Raw genomic sequence first — 17,056 nt, forward strand, 5'->3', positions numbered from 1 at the left:
AACTAATTTGCTGGGGATAGCGATAAACAGGATCAGGAATAGTTGGTTTCTACATAAGAAAGTTTTGATTCTTCAATTACTATATTTCATCACATTTAAGATGCCATTAATTGTAAGGTGTACATTTATTTTACATACAACTAACAAAGGAAGAAACCCACGGACAATTTAAGATGAATTATAGATTCAGAGAAAGATGTGATGAAAATTTTATATATGTGTGTATATATATATATATATATATATATATATATTTTTTTTTTTTTTTTTTTTTTTTTTTTTTGAGGTGGAGTCTCACTCTGTTGCCCAGGCTGGAGTTCAGTGCCACGATTTTGGCTCACTGCAACTTCTGCCTCCCGGGTTCAAGTGATTCTCCTGCCTCAGCCTCCTGAGTAGTTGGGATTACAGGTACCCGTCACCACACCTGGCTAATTTTGGTATCTTCAGAAGAGACGGGGTTTCACCATGTTGGCCAGGCTAGTCTCAACTCCTGACCTCAGGCAGTCCACCTGCCTCAGCCTCCCAAAAGTGTTGGGATTACAGGCATGAGCCACTGCTCCTGGCCAAAAAATTACATTTTAGAGTGGACCACAGTAGCTCCGCATACCCAGTATGGTCGCCTACAAGTGTATGGGTGATGATTGCATTCTCTTACCTTCTGACCGTTGGGCTCTTTAAATACCACTGTTCTCCACAGTTGGCATCACTGATCGATATCTATATTCTTTCCTTTGAGAGCCAGATTTGGCCCGAGTCTCCTCCATGCTGACTGACTGCCACTCAGTAGTCAGCTGGAAAGTGCACTGATTTGCCAGTCCAAATGTAGACCCTCAACTTTTAAATGTTTAATTAGATCTGTTAACATCCCAAAGATGGTTAAATTTTCTCTCAAGCACCATGCTTGTTGGGTGATTTCTCTTTTCTTACTGTGAAATGTATATATCTGTTTTGGAAGTTTACCCAGCCTTTCTACATTGTCATTTCCCCCAACCTATCTGCCCTTTATGTCCTTCAAATGCCCTGCTGTTAGAGGTTGGGAACTAGTTCAATAAGTCCAGGTCTGCACATCTTGGAATGCCGTGCTTGGCTGGGTCGTGCATAATTTGGAAGGGAAAGACCTATTTTTCCACTATGCATTGGGTAGGGCTTTTGTGACTCTCAGCCCAAGGAATATCTTTGCATGCTTGCTGATTATTAAAATTGCAACAAAAGCTTTGAATCCCCTTTTGAACCTGTTTGAAAAATGCAAGAAACAATTTTTGTCATAAAATGTGAGTTCCAGACATGAGGGATAAGCGATAAGCCTAGCTAGGAGACTAGGGGAAGAGATGAGTAGGGTAGTACACCCATTCCTATGCAAAGGGAGTGGTGTTTTTGTTTTTTTATTTTTTGAGACAGAGTTTTGCTCTTGTTGCCCAGGCTGGGTCTTTTTTCTTCGAACATATGATAGAAGTTAGATGTAAAAAAATCAATTTGGCAAGTAGTATGACATTAATATTAATAGAAAGCAGTTTGCCACCTCTGCTTTCTATTGAGGAAGGATTAAGAAATGTTACAGACATAGGTTTGGTTGCCTTGGTGAAATATTAGCTTGGACACCAGTTGTGCTAATTAATAACCAACACATCTAAAAATATAGAGGGTGCCGGTTACTAAGTTCTACTCTTTGGGCTCTAACCCTGTCACACTCTTGCTATGTGACACTGGGGCTGTGACTCTTCAAACTACATGTATGGGAAAAGGACTTCTTCCCTTTTTCTTCCAATTCATATTAATTATATTATCATATTACATATTTGTTTTGAGACAGAGTCTTGCTCTGTCACCCAGGCTGAGGGGCGCGGCGGTGCAGTCACAGCTTGCTGCAGCTTCGATCTCCCAGGACTCAAGCAATCCTTCCAGCTCAGCCTCCCAAGTAGATGGGACTATAGACAAGCGCCACCACGCCTGGCTAATTTATTTTTTTGTAGAGACGGGGTCTCACTCTTGGTCAGGCTGATCTCAAACTCGTGGGCTTAAGCTATCCTCCTGCCTCTGCCTCCCAAAGTGCTGGGATTACAGGTGTGAGCCACCGTACCTGGCCCCAGTTCTTAATAGCAGTTCTTTTTCACCCTGACAGCAGAAGTTGGTTTCAATTTCAGATCTTGCCACTCCCAGAATTAGCTGGATGTAACCTCGCCATCTTATTCTGGGTTCTTGTAACCACAGCTTTCTTTCCTTTGTTCTCTCAGACAAAGCAGAAGAAGCTGCTTCTGCAGGTACTCTCTGCCTCAGTGTGCTCTTTGCCCCAGCAGTTCTCCCATACCTGTTTAACCATTTCCCTGTGCTAAATTCTGTTTAAATGTCTAGGGAGCTCTCTTGCTCTCTCTCGCTTTCTCTCTTTTTCCCTGGATGAATCCTGACAGCGTGAGATACTAAAAGTGTATCAATGCTATTATGATACCTGCTTATATGCATGCTCATTTGCTTGGCCATTCTGATTTTTTAACTTTTAGGTAATGTGGATGTAATATCTGTCTGCTTCACTTTATTGGCTTCTGTATTAGTTTATCGGGTCTGTTGTAACAATTTACCATAAACTGGATTACTTAAAACAGCAGGCCAGAAGGCCAGGATCAAGGTGTCGGGACCATGCTCCCTCTGAAGGCCCTCAGGAAGACTCATTGCTTTCCTCATCCTGGCTTTTGGCAGTTGCCAGCATCCTTGGCTTGTACCTGCATCAGTTTCCGTTTCTGCTTTGGTCTTCGCGTGGCTTTGTTCTCTGTATCTGTGTCTGCACGTGACCCTCTGTGAACATCAGTTTTGGGATTTAAGATTCAACTTAATCTACTATAACCTCATCTTAGCTAATTATATCTACAAAGACCCTATTTCCACACAAGGTCACATCCTGGCCCACATTTAGTTGAGCCTGATGTTTGGAGGGACAATATTTAACCCAACACAGCTACCTAGTGCTTTGGTAAACATGGTTATGGCTAGAGATGTGCAAATATAAAATTTATAGATTGTTCTGCTAATTGTTCTGCTAAATCCCAGGTGCCTTAAGTATCATGGGCTTTGTACTTAGCTCCTACTTTGATATGTAATGGTACTTGAGACAGGATTGTGAAGGTGATGCAGAAACATTACAGAAATGTGCTGTTCCCTTCCAGCTTCAGAAGGGAAGTGGCATCAGAACTGGGTTTGGAAATTTAGGGTGAAGCATTCCAGGCTGTGGATATCCTGTGAGCCCTCTGGATCTACCCAGTTCCCCTGTGAATCAGCTCAGTGGATCCTTAGGTCACACAGGATCCTCTTAGGCAGAGAATGCAGTGTGGCACCTAACCACTGGAGTCATGGGTGGTGTGCTTTTTTGTTTTGTTTTGTTTAAATAGAGACCAGGTTTCACCATGTTGGCTAGGCTGGTCTTAAACTCCTGAGCCCAAGTGATTCGCCTGCCTCGGCCTCCCAAAGTGCTGGGATTACAGGCATTAGCCTCTGTGCCCGGCCACCATGGGTGTTTTTGGGGCTGCACTTTTGAGCGTGTCTTGCATGCCATGAATGTGTCAGCTGTCATCCAGAGCAAGTCAAACTGTTGGGCAGGAAGAATATTCATAAAAATAAGGTAGATCGTGTATTGTACGATGATGCCATCTATATGAAATACCCAGAACAGGCCAGGTGCAGTGGCTCATGCCTATAATGCTAGCACTTTGGGAGGCCTAGGTGGGCAGATCATTTGAGCCCAGGAGTTCGAGACCAGCCTAGGCAACGTGACAAGATTCCCCCATCTCTATTTGAAAAAAAAAAAAAAGAAAGAAAAAGAAATGCCCAGGACAGACAGATCTGTAGAGAGACAGTAGATTAATGATCGCCATGGGGTAGAAGGAGGGAAGTGGAAATGACTCCTTAATGGTTATGGCCTTTGCTTTTTGGGTGGTGAAAATGTTCTGAAGCTAGATAGTGGTGGTGATTATACAACACTGAACATACTAAGTGTGACTAATGGTAAATTTTATGATAGGAGCTAAGTGGCCTGACGAGACACAATGGCTGAACTTTTGTCCCAGGTGTTTTATCAGCTGAGAACTATTAATAACAGTGTTTTACTCTGTGCCAGGTGCTGAGCTCAGCTCTACCCATGCATTTCCCTCACATTACACTTTACCAAGGTTGGAGAGGAGCAGGAGCTTGTCCAAGGCCTTACAACTAGTAGGAGGCCCTAAACTAACCCAGGATTGGAACCTGGGTTACCTGACTCCAGGGATGACTGGCCTGGTTTGCCCCGGACTGTCCCAGTTTTAGCATTGAAAGTCCCACATCCCAGAAACCCCTCAGTACAGAGCAAACTGGATGATTGGTCACTCTGATTCCTAAGCCAATACTAGGCTCCAGTTTGGGCTTCCCTGACACCCTCCTGATTGAATCACCTACCCTGAAACCTGTTGTACCAAGAGCAATCACTTTGGAATCCCTGATTTAATAGCTCGGTATCTCAAAGAAATCCTTGTGGCTTTTCAAGACACACCATGTAATATTAATGAAAACACCATGCCTTCTGTCTGGATTAATTTTTTATGAACAATAATACGTCTGATTAAACTGGCTGATTTACTACGGCTGGTACAGGGTGGCGTGTGTGGTGACGTGCAGATGGTCTCTGACCACGGGGCACAGCTTCTTAGGTAGATCGGGGGATATTCCCAGTGTGCACTTGGTGTTCGTTCTGGCTGGGATGAGCTGTGTTGCCAGTGTCTTGACAAAAGCAGGATGGATTAGCCACTACCCTGTCGCACACCCTCACATAAGGGATGTTCCTGGCCTGCGGGGTTTCGCCTAGGCAGAGGGTGAGGCCAGGAAGTCTGGGGAAGCTGCTTGTGTGGCTGGAGTTGTACATTTTACATCTGATCCTCATTCCGTTTTCATCTGTCACCCAGCTACACTGGTTTCGCTGTGTCAGAGTATCTCTTAATAGTTCTGACATTCACTGTGTAGGTGCTGTTTCTCATGCAAAGAAATCCAGCTCTTGCCAGCAACTCCTTTAGTTACATGTCAAACAGATGCCAGTCTCTCCCTAAGTGCCTGTTTTCCTTCCAAGGGAGTGAATCAAGTGGTCTGGGAACCCAGGGTGTCAGCTTTTCAAGTCTGACAGAGCAGATTCAAATGTTTTGTATAAGGAATGACAGTCCTTCTAATGCCTCGAAGTTGTTTCTTTTTGGTTTTCCAGCTGAGCATCGAGCAGGCCCAGACGGTGGCGGAACAGGTGGAGATGAAGGCGAAGGTTGTGCAGTCGGAGGTCAAAGCCGTGACTGCGAGGCATAAGAAAGCCCTGGAGGAACGCGAGTGTGAGCTGCTGTGGAAGGTAACAGGGAGAGCTCCCCCACCCAGGCTGTGCCCACTCGGCTTCCATGAACCTCAGCAGCACTCTACGGGGCTCTTTACAGATCCAGGAGCCAAGCTCTAAGTTTAAAACACTTGGTAATTTTCCAGAAAGCCTGTTAGCAGAAAGATGCAGGGGGTCCCTGGAACATTGTGGGTGCTGTCTGCGGTAAAACAACAAGAAGCCTTTTCAGAAGTACGTGGGTAACCAAGACTGGAAGTGGTCTCCAGTTTTATATTGCATTCACTCAAAAGGAGGCTAAAGAAGGTAGCATAGTCGAAACTGTTGTTAAGAAAGGCAGGCTGGTAGGAAACATCCCTATTTTTGGTGACCTGGCTGGTTGCACTTCCTGACCTCTTGTGGAAAACCAGTTTTCCTCTTCGGAGGGCAGTGAGTGTGTGTCCTTTCTTCCTGTTGGAGCAGGAAAGAGTGCCGAGCACACTAGTGTGCTGTTTAGATAAAAATCAGCTAGAAAGACTACTTGCCCCACCCAAGCCAGCATTCCAACTGTTCCTTTTCTGATTTTATGTCCCCACTCAGAAAGGAGGAGAGTTAGGTCTATGAAAGGGCCAGTACTCCATGCCAGTTCTTTAACTATAATTACATTCTCTGAACACACGAAAAAGACTAGAGCTGATTTATAAGGGTATCCTTGTGGAGTGTGCCTGTTTCCATCTCCAAACAATATGATGATGGTGGGGATGGCACCTCAGTTTCTGCAAGTGAACTTTGCTAACTACTGGGCCCTACAATGTTCTGCAAGGCGTCCCTGGATTTTGCATTGCATTTTCCATTTAGTTAACTTCACAACTGGATGGATGCTTTCTGCCTCTTCTGACCTCTTAAGGAATATGGCTCAATTGCTTTCTGACAAGAGACTTTGGAGGTGTTAGTCCAAGATTTTTAATTCAGCATATTTTTTGAGCACCTTTGTGGGCATGACATCGTTTTCAGACACTCAGATGTCCCCATGGGTCTGCCAGTGTTATGCCACCCACGAATGTTAATTATAACTGAGGAGCCCATTTCTTGCAACCTGAGAGCTTTGTAGTGAACTCTGCCACAAACTCGCTCTTCTGGATTTCCTGATGAAAAAGGCCTTTGTGTGTGGGGGTTTCTGCCGCTTTCACCTTAGTTACCCTCCCTCCTGTGAGGCTGACCCACTGTCCTCTCTAAAGGCAGTTCTGTTTCAGAAGAAATGGCAAGTTTTTACTCTTGGGAGAAGCCTGTTTGAAAGAAGAGTCCATCCCTTCTTCACTGTAGTAAGCAGTTTCTGCTTGCCCAAAAATTCATCCTCAGAGCATTCCAAAATAAGCTTCCTTATTTTGGATACTTTTGCTATAGAACCTTGCTCCAAATCCTGTGGGGTCCCTCTCTCTTTGACTAATTACTGACTTTTTTTTTTTTTTTTTCTGTTCCTTCCCAGCAAATCCCTCTTACTTTGCCTGTCTCTGTCTGGGCATCTCTTTGTTACAAGTTTTGTTTTCCTGCATCTCTAGTTACTTTAAGATATATAAGTGCAAGGATTAAGACAACCCTGTTGTAAATATCCAGATGCCTCTCTTCATTCTTGGGCCTTATGTATTTCCAGTGGACTTGGCTACCTCATGGGGTTAGCTGCATATATATAGTTCATGGGTAAGAACCAAAGGTGGAGGTTTGGCCTAATGGGCAAATATTCTTTAATCTGTCCCCACGTGGGCCTCTCCATACACATGTATCCTGGTTCACTGAACAGATGAAAAAGCAGGAATGAGTCGAAATCATATAATCACCCCTCCCACCCTAAAGGGAAAGTCAGGTTGAAATCCAGCTCTTTCAACAGTGGACGCTTATTCTGAAATAGCCTTCTATGGCTTTCAGATCTGTAGAACAACTCAAGTCATGGTCCTCTGTGAAAACTATTTGGATAAGTTCATTCCCTTCACAGGGGGAAATTGCTTAGAATTAGAGAACTTTTAAAGAATAGAGAAACTAATGTTTCATTGGTAAAACAAAATTCCATATTTCTAAATAGCATGGTTTGAGAACCTCAAGCAGGAATTATTTTGGCAGGTTAGAATCCATGTCCATATATATTATAGCATTTTAGATTTAAAGGGCTCTTTTGGAAATAATACAGACATGCCAAAAGCGTGCTATGTTAAAATTTGGGGTACAGGGCTTCTCAGGTTCCCAGTTGGGTTTTTAAAACCATTCTTAAAATTCAGAAGTAAAGAGAAACTGGCCCAAGCACAGTGACTCACGCCTGTAATGCCAACACTTTGGGAGGCTGAGGTGGGAAGATTGCTTGAGTCCAGGATTTTGAGGCCACCCGTGGCAACATTAAGACCCCATCTCTACCAAAAAATAAAAAAATGGTGCCCTGTGGTGGTGGTCTCCTTTAATACACATTTCCCAAGCTAATCCTTTTGCGGTTTGTTGTTGTTGTTGTTGTTTTGAGACGGAGTTTCGCTCTTATTGCCCAGGCTGGACTGCAGTGGCACGATCTCGGCTCACTGCAACCTCCGTCTCCTGGGTTGAAGCGATTCTTCTGCCTCAGCCTCCCAAGTAGCTGGGATTACAGGCACCTGCCACCACGCTCGGCTAGTTTTGTATTTTTAGTACAGAGAGGGTCTCACTATGTTGGCCAGACTGGTTTTGAACTCCTGACCTCAGGTGGTCCACCCATCTTGGCCTCCCAAAGCATGAGCCACTGTGCTGGGCCCCACACTAATTCTTTAAGAATATGAATCTGTCATGTCACTCCCCTACTGAAAGCTGTGGTTGTGAAATGCTGAGCCTGTGCCCACAGCAGGACCTTTGTGCTGGCTGTTTCCTTTGCTGAGATAGCTCTCCCTATGGCCTTTTGCCTAGTCTCAACCTGTAGGTCTGAACTTGTGAAAGGCACTGTCCCTCAGTGCTCTTTATCTGTATCAGGGCCCCTAGACACTGTCTTTCACATCCTTTTTCTACTTTTTAACACCTATCACTATCTGACATGATCCTTATTTCTTCGTTTGCTTTTGAATACTGCTTTTCTAAACTACAACTCTGTGTGAGCAAGGACCATATTTTATATTTTCTGTGGGTTACTGCAGTACCTCCAATGCCTGGCAAAGTGTAGGTGCTCAGTAAACTCCTTTGTCAAATGGCTGTTTTTGGTTTTGATGGTGGGATCTTGCTATTTTTTTAAGGTGGGATCTTGCTGTATCACCCAGGCTGGAGTGCAGTGGTTATTCACAGATACAGTCATGGCACACTACAGACTCAGCCTCCTAGGCTCAAGTGATTCTTCCACCGCAGCTTCCCGAGTAGCTGGGACTACAGGTGCACAGCACTGTGCCCAGCTCTAGATGGCTGTTTTTAACTTTTATTTTTTTTAATTTATAGCTTACAGAAAAGTTGCAGTAATAATAGTAACTCCATATATTCCTTCTCCAGATTTACTGATTATGTACGTTTTGTCCCAATTATTATTATTATTATTATTATTATTATTATTTTGAGACAGTCTCTCCCTGTTGCCTAGGTTGGCGTGCAATGGTGTGATCTCTACTCACTGCAACCTCCGCCTCTCGGCTTCAAGCGATTCTCCCCACATTAGCCTCCCAAATAGCTGGGATTACAGGCACCTGTTACCACACTTGGTTAATTTTTGTTATTTTTAGTAGAGACAGGGTTTTGCCATGTTGGCCAGACTGGTCTCGAACTCCTGACCTCAGGTGATCTGCCTGCTTCATCCTCCCAAAGTGCTGGGATTACAGGCATGAGGCGTGCGTGTATGTGTGTGTGTGTATGTATGTATGTATGTATGTGTATATATGTTTGTGATCTGAGAGTGAGTTGGCATATTGGAAACACAATGCCTTTACCCCTAATCACATTACAATTAACAGAAATCAGGAAATTTGATTTTGATACAGTACTAGCATCTACTCCTCAGTCTATAATCAAGGTTCAACAATTGTCCCAACAGTGCTTTTCATAGCTAGCCACTCCTTCCAGTCCAGAGTCACTAATTACATATAGTTGTCCTGTTTCTAGTAACTATCCTCTGTAACCCAGAACAGTTCTTCAGGTTTTTTGGTCCATTTTGATTTTGCTGCTTTTGAAGAAAGACAGATGTCTTTTGTAGACCATCCCACAATATGTGTTTGTCTGATGCTTCCTTGTGATTAGTTGTGGCTTATGTGGTATTTTCTGTGCTTGGCTCTAAGCCTCTGTGTCTTTCTCCACTCTTGCTTTTCCCTCCAGGTAGAAAAGATCCGCCAGGTGAAAGCCAAGTCTCTGTACCTGCAGGTGGAGAAGCTGCGGCAAAACCTCAACAAGCTTGAGAGCACCATCAGTGCCGTGCAGCAGGTCCTGGAGGAGGGTAGAGCGCTAGACATCCTACTGGCCCGAGACCGGATGCTGGCCCAGGTGCAGGAGCTGAAGACCGTGCGGAGCCTCCTGCAGCCCCAGGAAGATGACCGAGTCATGTTCACACCCCCTGATCAGGCACTGTACCTTGCCATCAAGTCTTTTGGCTTTGTTAGCAGCGGGGCCTTTGCACCACTCACCAAGGCCACGGGCGATGGCCTCAAGCGCGCCCTCCAGGGAAAGGTGGCCTCCTTCACAGTCATTGGTTATGACCACGATGGTGAGCCCCGCCTCTCAGGAGGCGACCTGATGTCGGCTGTGGTCCTGGGCCCTGATGGCAACCTGTTTGGTGCAGAGGTGAGTGATCAGCAGAATGGAACATATGTGGTGAGTTACCGACCCCAGCTGGAGGGTGAGCACCTGGTATCTGTGACACTGTGCAACCAGCACATTGAGAACAGCCCTTTCAAGGTGGTGGTCAAGTCAGGCCGCAGCTACGTGGGCATTGGGCTCCCGGGCCTGAGCTTCGGCAGTGAGGGTGACAGCGATGGCAAGCTCTGCCGCCCTTGGGGTGTGAGTGTAGACAAGGAGGGCTACATCATTGTCGCCGACCGCAGCAACAACCGCATCCAGGTGTTCAAGCCCTGCGGCGCCTTCCACCACAAATTCGGCACCCTGGGCTCCCGGCCTGGGCAGTTCGACCGACCAGCCGGCGTGGCCTGTGACGCCTCACGCAGGATCGTGGTGGCTGACAAGGACAATCATCGCATCCAGATCTTCACGTTCGAGGGCCAGTTCCTCCTCAAGTTTGGTGAGAAAGGAACCAAGAATGGGCAGTTCAACTACCCTTGGGATGTGGCGGTGAATTCTGAGGGCAAGATCCTGGTCTCAGACACGAGGAACCACCGGATCCAGCTGTTTGGGCCTGATGGTGTCTTCCTAAATAAGTATGGCTTCGAGGGGGCTCTCTGGAAGCACTTTGACTCCCCACGGGGTGTGGCCTTCAACCATGAGGGCCACTTGGTGGTCACTGACTTCAACAACCACCGGCTCCTGGTTATTCACCCTGACTGCCAGTCGGCACGCTTTCTGGGCTCGGAGGGCACAGGCAATGGGCAGTTCCTGCGCCCACAAGGGGTAGCTGTGGACCAGGAAGGGCGCATCATTGTGGCGGATTCCAGGAACCATCGGGTACAGATGTTTGAATCCAACGGCAGCTTCCTGTGCAAGTTTGGTGCTCAAGGTAGTGGCTTTGGGCAGATGGACCGCCCTTCCGGCATCGCCATCACCCCCGACGGAATGATCGTTGTGGTGGACTTTGGCAACAATCGAATCCTCGTCTTCTAATTGCATTTCCTAGGTTTCTGTGTTTGGGGTGTGTGTGCGTGTCTCTCTCTCTCTCTCTCTTTCTGTCTCTTTTTGAATTTCAAAGAAGAAACAGTCTCAGGGAAATTTCTTTTTTCTTTTTTCTTTTTTTTAAAGAGAACAAGAAAAGTACAACATTGCTTAAGTCCTACCTCATCTTTATTTTTTTACAGATGAATGTACTTATCTTTTCTGCAGGGATTGAGCCTGTGAAGTGATAATTTCTATCTACCTCATAAATCTTTACATTTCCTTCTGCAACAGGCCCTCTTCCCCTCCTCAGTGGAGTTTGCATTTCCCTCTTCCCCTGCGTGGGGCATGATATGCACAAGCCTGGCATCTGTATGGCTGGGAGGGCACTGGATGTGTGTGGTGGGGTGTATTCTGTAGATTGAGCCAAGGAAACACAAAAAAAAACTACTAAGTAAAAAAACAAAAAACTATAAAACATGGAAAAAATAGGATTTGAAATGCATAATTATAGAATATCTGTGTTCTTGAGAATACTGTTTATATGGGGTTTAGATTATGTTGTGTTGTTTTGATCTTTTTGGAAAATCTTCTCTTTTTAAATGCTGCAACAGAGAAATTTCCTCTGTTCTCTGTTTATACCTCAGTGTGTTTAACATCCTCTTCTGCATCGTTTCTTGATCTTAGACGTTGTGGCTGTGGCTTGCTAGCCAAGAAAAGCAGACCCTTCATATTTTAGGGTATATAATCTTTGTTTCTTTTAAGGGAGGGTGTGTGCGTGTTTGTTTCAAAGCCATCTTGCACCCAAGTAGTAAAGCTGAAAATGACACACTGCCTCCCAAAGAACCTCTCCTTTTCACACTTTGGTTTCTTAAAAAAGTATATAGATGGTAGCTCAGGATTTTTGATTAAACGTATTCTCAAAAGTTATGCTTTCTTATTTTGCTGTTAGGTTATAAAGGGTTAAATGGAAGGAAAAAGGAAATTAACCTGGTTCTCAGAGAGAGGGTTTTCAGGCATGGGCTGACGTGGACATGAATGTGGGTGGACATGTGTGTGCTGAGGGAGTCAGGCAGCACATTAGAGAACAAGGCACCCCCAAACTATAGGAACTCCACAGAAAGGGCAGGGTCCGCCCTGACCCGCGAGTGCATGTTGTTCTGTAGTGCTAGGAGTTTCTTTTCCTAAGAAGAGTAGGCAAAGGAAAGAACTTTTATTTTACAAGCACAATTTTTTCCTGCTTTGAAAGTTCAGGGAAATAGAAGGTTTGAAAGTCAAATTAATACCAACAGCTCAGTCCCACACCCTCTGCTTGGGTCACTTTTTATAGGATTGTTTGCACCCAGGCCATGCTTTAGGACCTCATGGTTAACAAGAATCCCCCCGCCCCCCCTCCCCCCAAGGCCTTTGACCATAAAGGATCTAGAAACCAAATTGTCCCAACCTGAAATGTAGGATGTAATGTCTTTTCTTAAACCTGTAACTCGGTACCAAAGAATGAAAATTTAAGGCTCCCACTGCAGAACTGTGGGGTAGAATCTGTGTCACTTTACAGGATTGGTTGGTTGTAAGCTGGACTTGGGTACAAAACTTGTGCTTCTGGGCATTGTCTGTCTTTCAAGTGCAAAGCAGATGCAGCTGATACCCTGCTTGTCAGAACCCAGTGGGTTCCTGCATTGCCCCAAATACTGAAATAAGAACCAAATTCTGGAGGAGCCCTCCTCAGGGAAAAGAGGGACTCTCAAACAAACGTCAGTGACTTACAAGGGAGACCTCTTGTTTAAAGACTTATGGATCAACTTCTGTTCCTCTATTTAAGAGAAATTTCTATTGCAAAATAGGTATCGTTTTAAATGAGCAGAACAGATTAACAAATGGAGCAATTTGTTTGTTATCCCAATAGAAAAGGAGATGATGGGGACAATGTGACAAGTCAATCGAGTCGCTTTTCCCGTACACCTCTTTTGGACGTTTAATTTACTACTACTACAAGCTACTCTGTCTCTTCCCATTGCTTTAATTCTAGGGTTTCTGAGTGACCAAAATGGGAAGGAAAAAAAAAAAACTCATCTCACAGAGGAGAACTGCATGCAATAAAAGATTCAAAAGTTGGAAAGTAGCTTCAAACTGCTGCTGCCTCCCAGCTGCTGTTACAGGGTGGGAAGGTGTTAGGAAATCTTGTTTGTTAGAAGCTCCTTTTACTGTAGAATTTAATAGTGAATCCTTCCCCAATGCCTATTCAGTTGCCTTTTGGCCATTAAGCTCTAAGTTCTTTGGTAAAGAGTTAATATAATTAAACATTTTTACTGTTTTCTATTTTGGAGTAACTTGGTGCTGATCTTCCTTCCCTTTCCCCAGCTGCCCAACAAGCCACCCTTTAAACACCAAAGACAACTGGTTTTAAATGCTTGAAAAAAATTTTATTGAGGAGATGGATCTTGATTAAAATCTTTTCATCATCATTTTCATTCTGCTCTTTTCTTTCTAATTTCCCCAGATGTAGGAAAATTTTGGGACCTGAATGAGAAATGTTCTTGGTGCATAACAGTAACTAGAGCTCCTTATTTGACATTTTACTATGGATGTGATCGAAAAGCCAAGATTTTCGCTCCATGGCTGAAATTATCAGGTCTTAATTTACAGACTTATAAATTTGCAGGCTTAGAGCAACTAGAACTATCCCCTGAAATATGTGTGTAGGTCAGAGATACTACCTCTTTGTCCTCAGTGGTGGTATATCTATCTCCTTACCTTTCTGTACCCAAAATGGTGCATGACTGGTATTTGAGAAACATGGTCACATTTGGAAAGCTTTTGTTTTTAAAACATTGGCGGTTTTTCCTGCCCGTGGTTGACTCCTGACCCATAGGGATTGGTGCGAAGCACTTTGGAGAGTGTTTATTGTATGATGTGAAATGTTCTAAATCAAAGAAAGATGATAAAAGCCAACATTTGGCAGTCCCTAGTGTGAAACTGTGAAAAGTACCTGTGTTTAAATGCATAATCTCCTGCCCGGGTAATGCCAGGTAGCCAGGAGTTGGGTCAAAGAAGGGAGTCTTCATCCTGATGGAAAATATAAGGTCCTGGGTATTATGAGGTAGGAGAATAAAAAGGTTTCTGGGGAGTAAGTATGACAATTACTAGTCCCCATGGAGGTCTGATCTGGTCTGGTGGCAAGGGTTGGGTGGGGTATGATGTAAGCTCAGTTTATGTGTGGAGATGCCCATTGGGTTTGGATATATAGGTTTGAGTATTGAGATGTTTAAAGGACATCTAACCCATAGGTAAAAACTACTTTTGCTTGACACTGACTTAACATTTCAAAAGTGTTATTTTTGGTCCCAAGATCTAATGCTGTCTCAGAACATGTGCCCTGTTGTGGCTGCAAGTGGCACTCAAGTTGACTAGAGCACAGTGACCTGGGCTGTACCCCAAGTGCACTAACTCCTCAGTGCCCTTTTAAGTCTAACTTATTTGGGAAACACATAACAAAGGGTACCATAAACCGAATCCAAATTACGTGTTGGGCCAAAAATGTTGCCAGAACTGAGGCACTTTGTGATGGAGTTGCAAGAGATAGCTTGAGATCGGCTCAGTCTGATTTATTCTAGTTAAGCCAAAGCTTAATTATTTGAGGAGGAAAGTCTTTTAGGCTTGAAGCAGCAAAATACTGTTTATATATGTGTTACCTTCCTCGTTGGAAGATTCTAAGATTGCTCTGTTCTGGTAGGTGGTGAAAGATATGCCAAAGTTTTAGGCTTGTTTTTCTGATCTTATTTAATACAGTGGTGCCAAAAAGTATTTAGGGTATGTTTAAGGTATATTTAAAACATCACTCTGAATGAGTTTCCAACAGTCTGGGGCTGTATAAAAGTCACACTCTTGTACTTGCAGGTGATGGTGTCACAGGGCCAGGGCCTCCAGAGCTCTACGGCTTTCTCTGGTTTTCTATAGGGCCAAGGGCACAGGACACAGCATTCCAGACCACACTGACTGCTTTTGCTGAGTTTCTACCTCACTTGTGGCAAGTCATCTACCTCATGTTAGCATCTGACAGGTCTCAAAAAGAATAGTATTAATCCAATGGGCAGTGGGTGGGAGTGGGAAGCTACCTCTAAAAGAAATGTTACCATAAATCTACAACTGATTTCTCCCAGGAGAAATGTTCTACTTACCTTGAAAGAGAAATGTCAGGCAAATGTAGTCATAAATCCAAGTAGTTCTTAGCAATCTGGCTTTTCCCCCTCAAAAAGAATTATGCATACCATTACTGTTGTTCAGTATTATGAAACTACTGGTTAATCTGACCTATCGGAGGACTTAACTACAAACAATAAAGACCTTTAGGTCTCTTTCTCTTCAAGAGAAAAATATTTTATCTGTATTTCGAATGTCTGCAAATAATACCCTTTAGGAGCAATTCTAAAGGTCTAGATCTTGGAAACATCAAATATTTGAAGGGAATGAGAATCCTCTTGACTTCATGATTGTATTTGTAGCTCTCTGGACCCGGCAGGACGTTCATCACCATGATGTTGCAACAATCACTGTTTTGACTGAGCAGTGACTGTTGAAGTGTGTATTGCTCTTTTGTTTTGTTTTGATTTTTTTTCTACCAAAGGTAACATGTTGACGGGTTTTTTTCCTTGTTTATTAAATACTTGATAAAGTTGAGAAGCACATTACCAGGATATACTGTATTGACCCTCCCACCTCTCTTCTGCCCTAACTTTTGGTTGTTTGGAAGAGAGGAGGGTCCTAAGACCACTGTCATTATCATGAGGGGCTTATAAATGTCATGGTGAAGAAATACCTCGATGATGTCTATTTTTAAAACTGATCTTACGGGTTAACAAGCCAGCCTGGTGGGATATTTTCCATCATCATTTAACCAATAATGGTTCTAAAAGTTTTGTGTATCCACATGGTCTTAGACCTCCTTTTAATGATTGTATTAACTTACAAGCTCAGGTAGTATTTTTCTTAAGACTCTATCTCAGAGCACACTGACTGAATGTTGATGTGTGTAGCAAAGTGTTTACTTTCTTTAAATAACCAGCTCTGTAACTCTGTAAGTTCTTTGTGTTTCTAGCAGTCTGTGTAGTTGTCTTTCTTCAGAGGAAGATTTTTCACATTTCTGGGGTTTTCTTGCTTTTAGGGTGGTAAGATTCCTTTCTTTTTTTCCCTTTTCTCCTAAAATCGATGCAGGTAAGGGTGGGTGGGTAAGGGGTGTTGTTTTTTAATTAGCATGTTAGTTATACTTGGGTGGGTGGGAGGGTTGTTAAACTGAATCTTGCTTAATACTGTCCATTAGCTCTCATGCCGGGTCAGCAAAATGCTTTAATTTTTAACTGTAGAACATGTGACTCGGTTGAGTCTTATTGTCTTTTTTTTTTTTTAAATAAACAGAATTGGGGGAATTAATGTGGGCAAGTTGCCTTATGTTAGAATGACTAAGTTAAACCTCTTAATTTGTATTTGTCCAAGGCAGACATGATGTAAGGAATATGCACTACCGTTACTCCCCTGGCCGCAGAAACCACACTGCAATCCTGTCCGGGGTGGGGTGCTGACTGCCATTTGCCACTTTTAAATGGGCATTGCCGTGGTAATGTGAATCCCATCAATGCAGTAGATGGGTGGGGAAATGAAGATTTCCCCCCAAACCTTTAGGCAAAAGTGAGTTTTTGTTTGGTTGATTTTGGTTTTTTTTCCCCCCTCCTCTTTTGGCTTTCACATTTTAAATCTTAAATGTTACTATTGCAGGCCGCAGGCATGACAGGCAATGAGCAGGTGAAGAACCAATGGAAAAGTGTTCAAAAACTCCTGTGTTAGCTAACAGGCTTCTGAATGTATCACTGTGGTCCACAGAGAAGGCTGGAGGAGGTAGCAAGGAGATGCTGTATCAGCTACTACAGCCTTAAAACAAAGTTGGTGTCTCTTTGGACTTTAAAATTGTTCCTATGCAGCTTATTTTATTTTTGTTTAATCAAATAAACAAGAGGGTTTTTCCATGGC

At 43.7% G+C, this 17,056-nt stretch overlaps 1 protein-coding gene across 2 annotated transcripts in view; it reads left to right on the plus strand.

Annotated features, from left to right (window-relative positions):
- Nucleotides 1–17,056, plus strand: part of TRIM71 (tripartite motif containing 71) — a 79,336-nt gene extending 62,280 nt beyond the window's left edge. For both annotated transcript variants that reach the window (XM_004033807.5, XM_063703667.1), the window contains 2 exons: nucleotides 5,210–5,344; nucleotides 9,599–17,056. In XM_004033807.5, coding sequence (XP_004033855.4) covers nucleotides 5,210–5,344; nucleotides 9,599–11,050 — 1,587 coding nt within the window. In that variant the 3' untranslated portion in view covers nucleotides 11,051–17,056. The remainder of the gene's footprint in view (nucleotides 1–5,209; nucleotides 5,345–9,598) is intronic.

This window comes from Gorilla gorilla, chromosome 2, assembly GCF_029281585.2.
Source record: "Gorilla gorilla gorilla isolate KB3781 chromosome 2, NHGRI_mGorGor1-v2.1_pri, whole genome shotgun sequence".
Classification (NCBI taxonomy): Eukaryota; Metazoa; Chordata; class Mammalia; order Primates; family Hominidae; genus Gorilla; species Gorilla gorilla.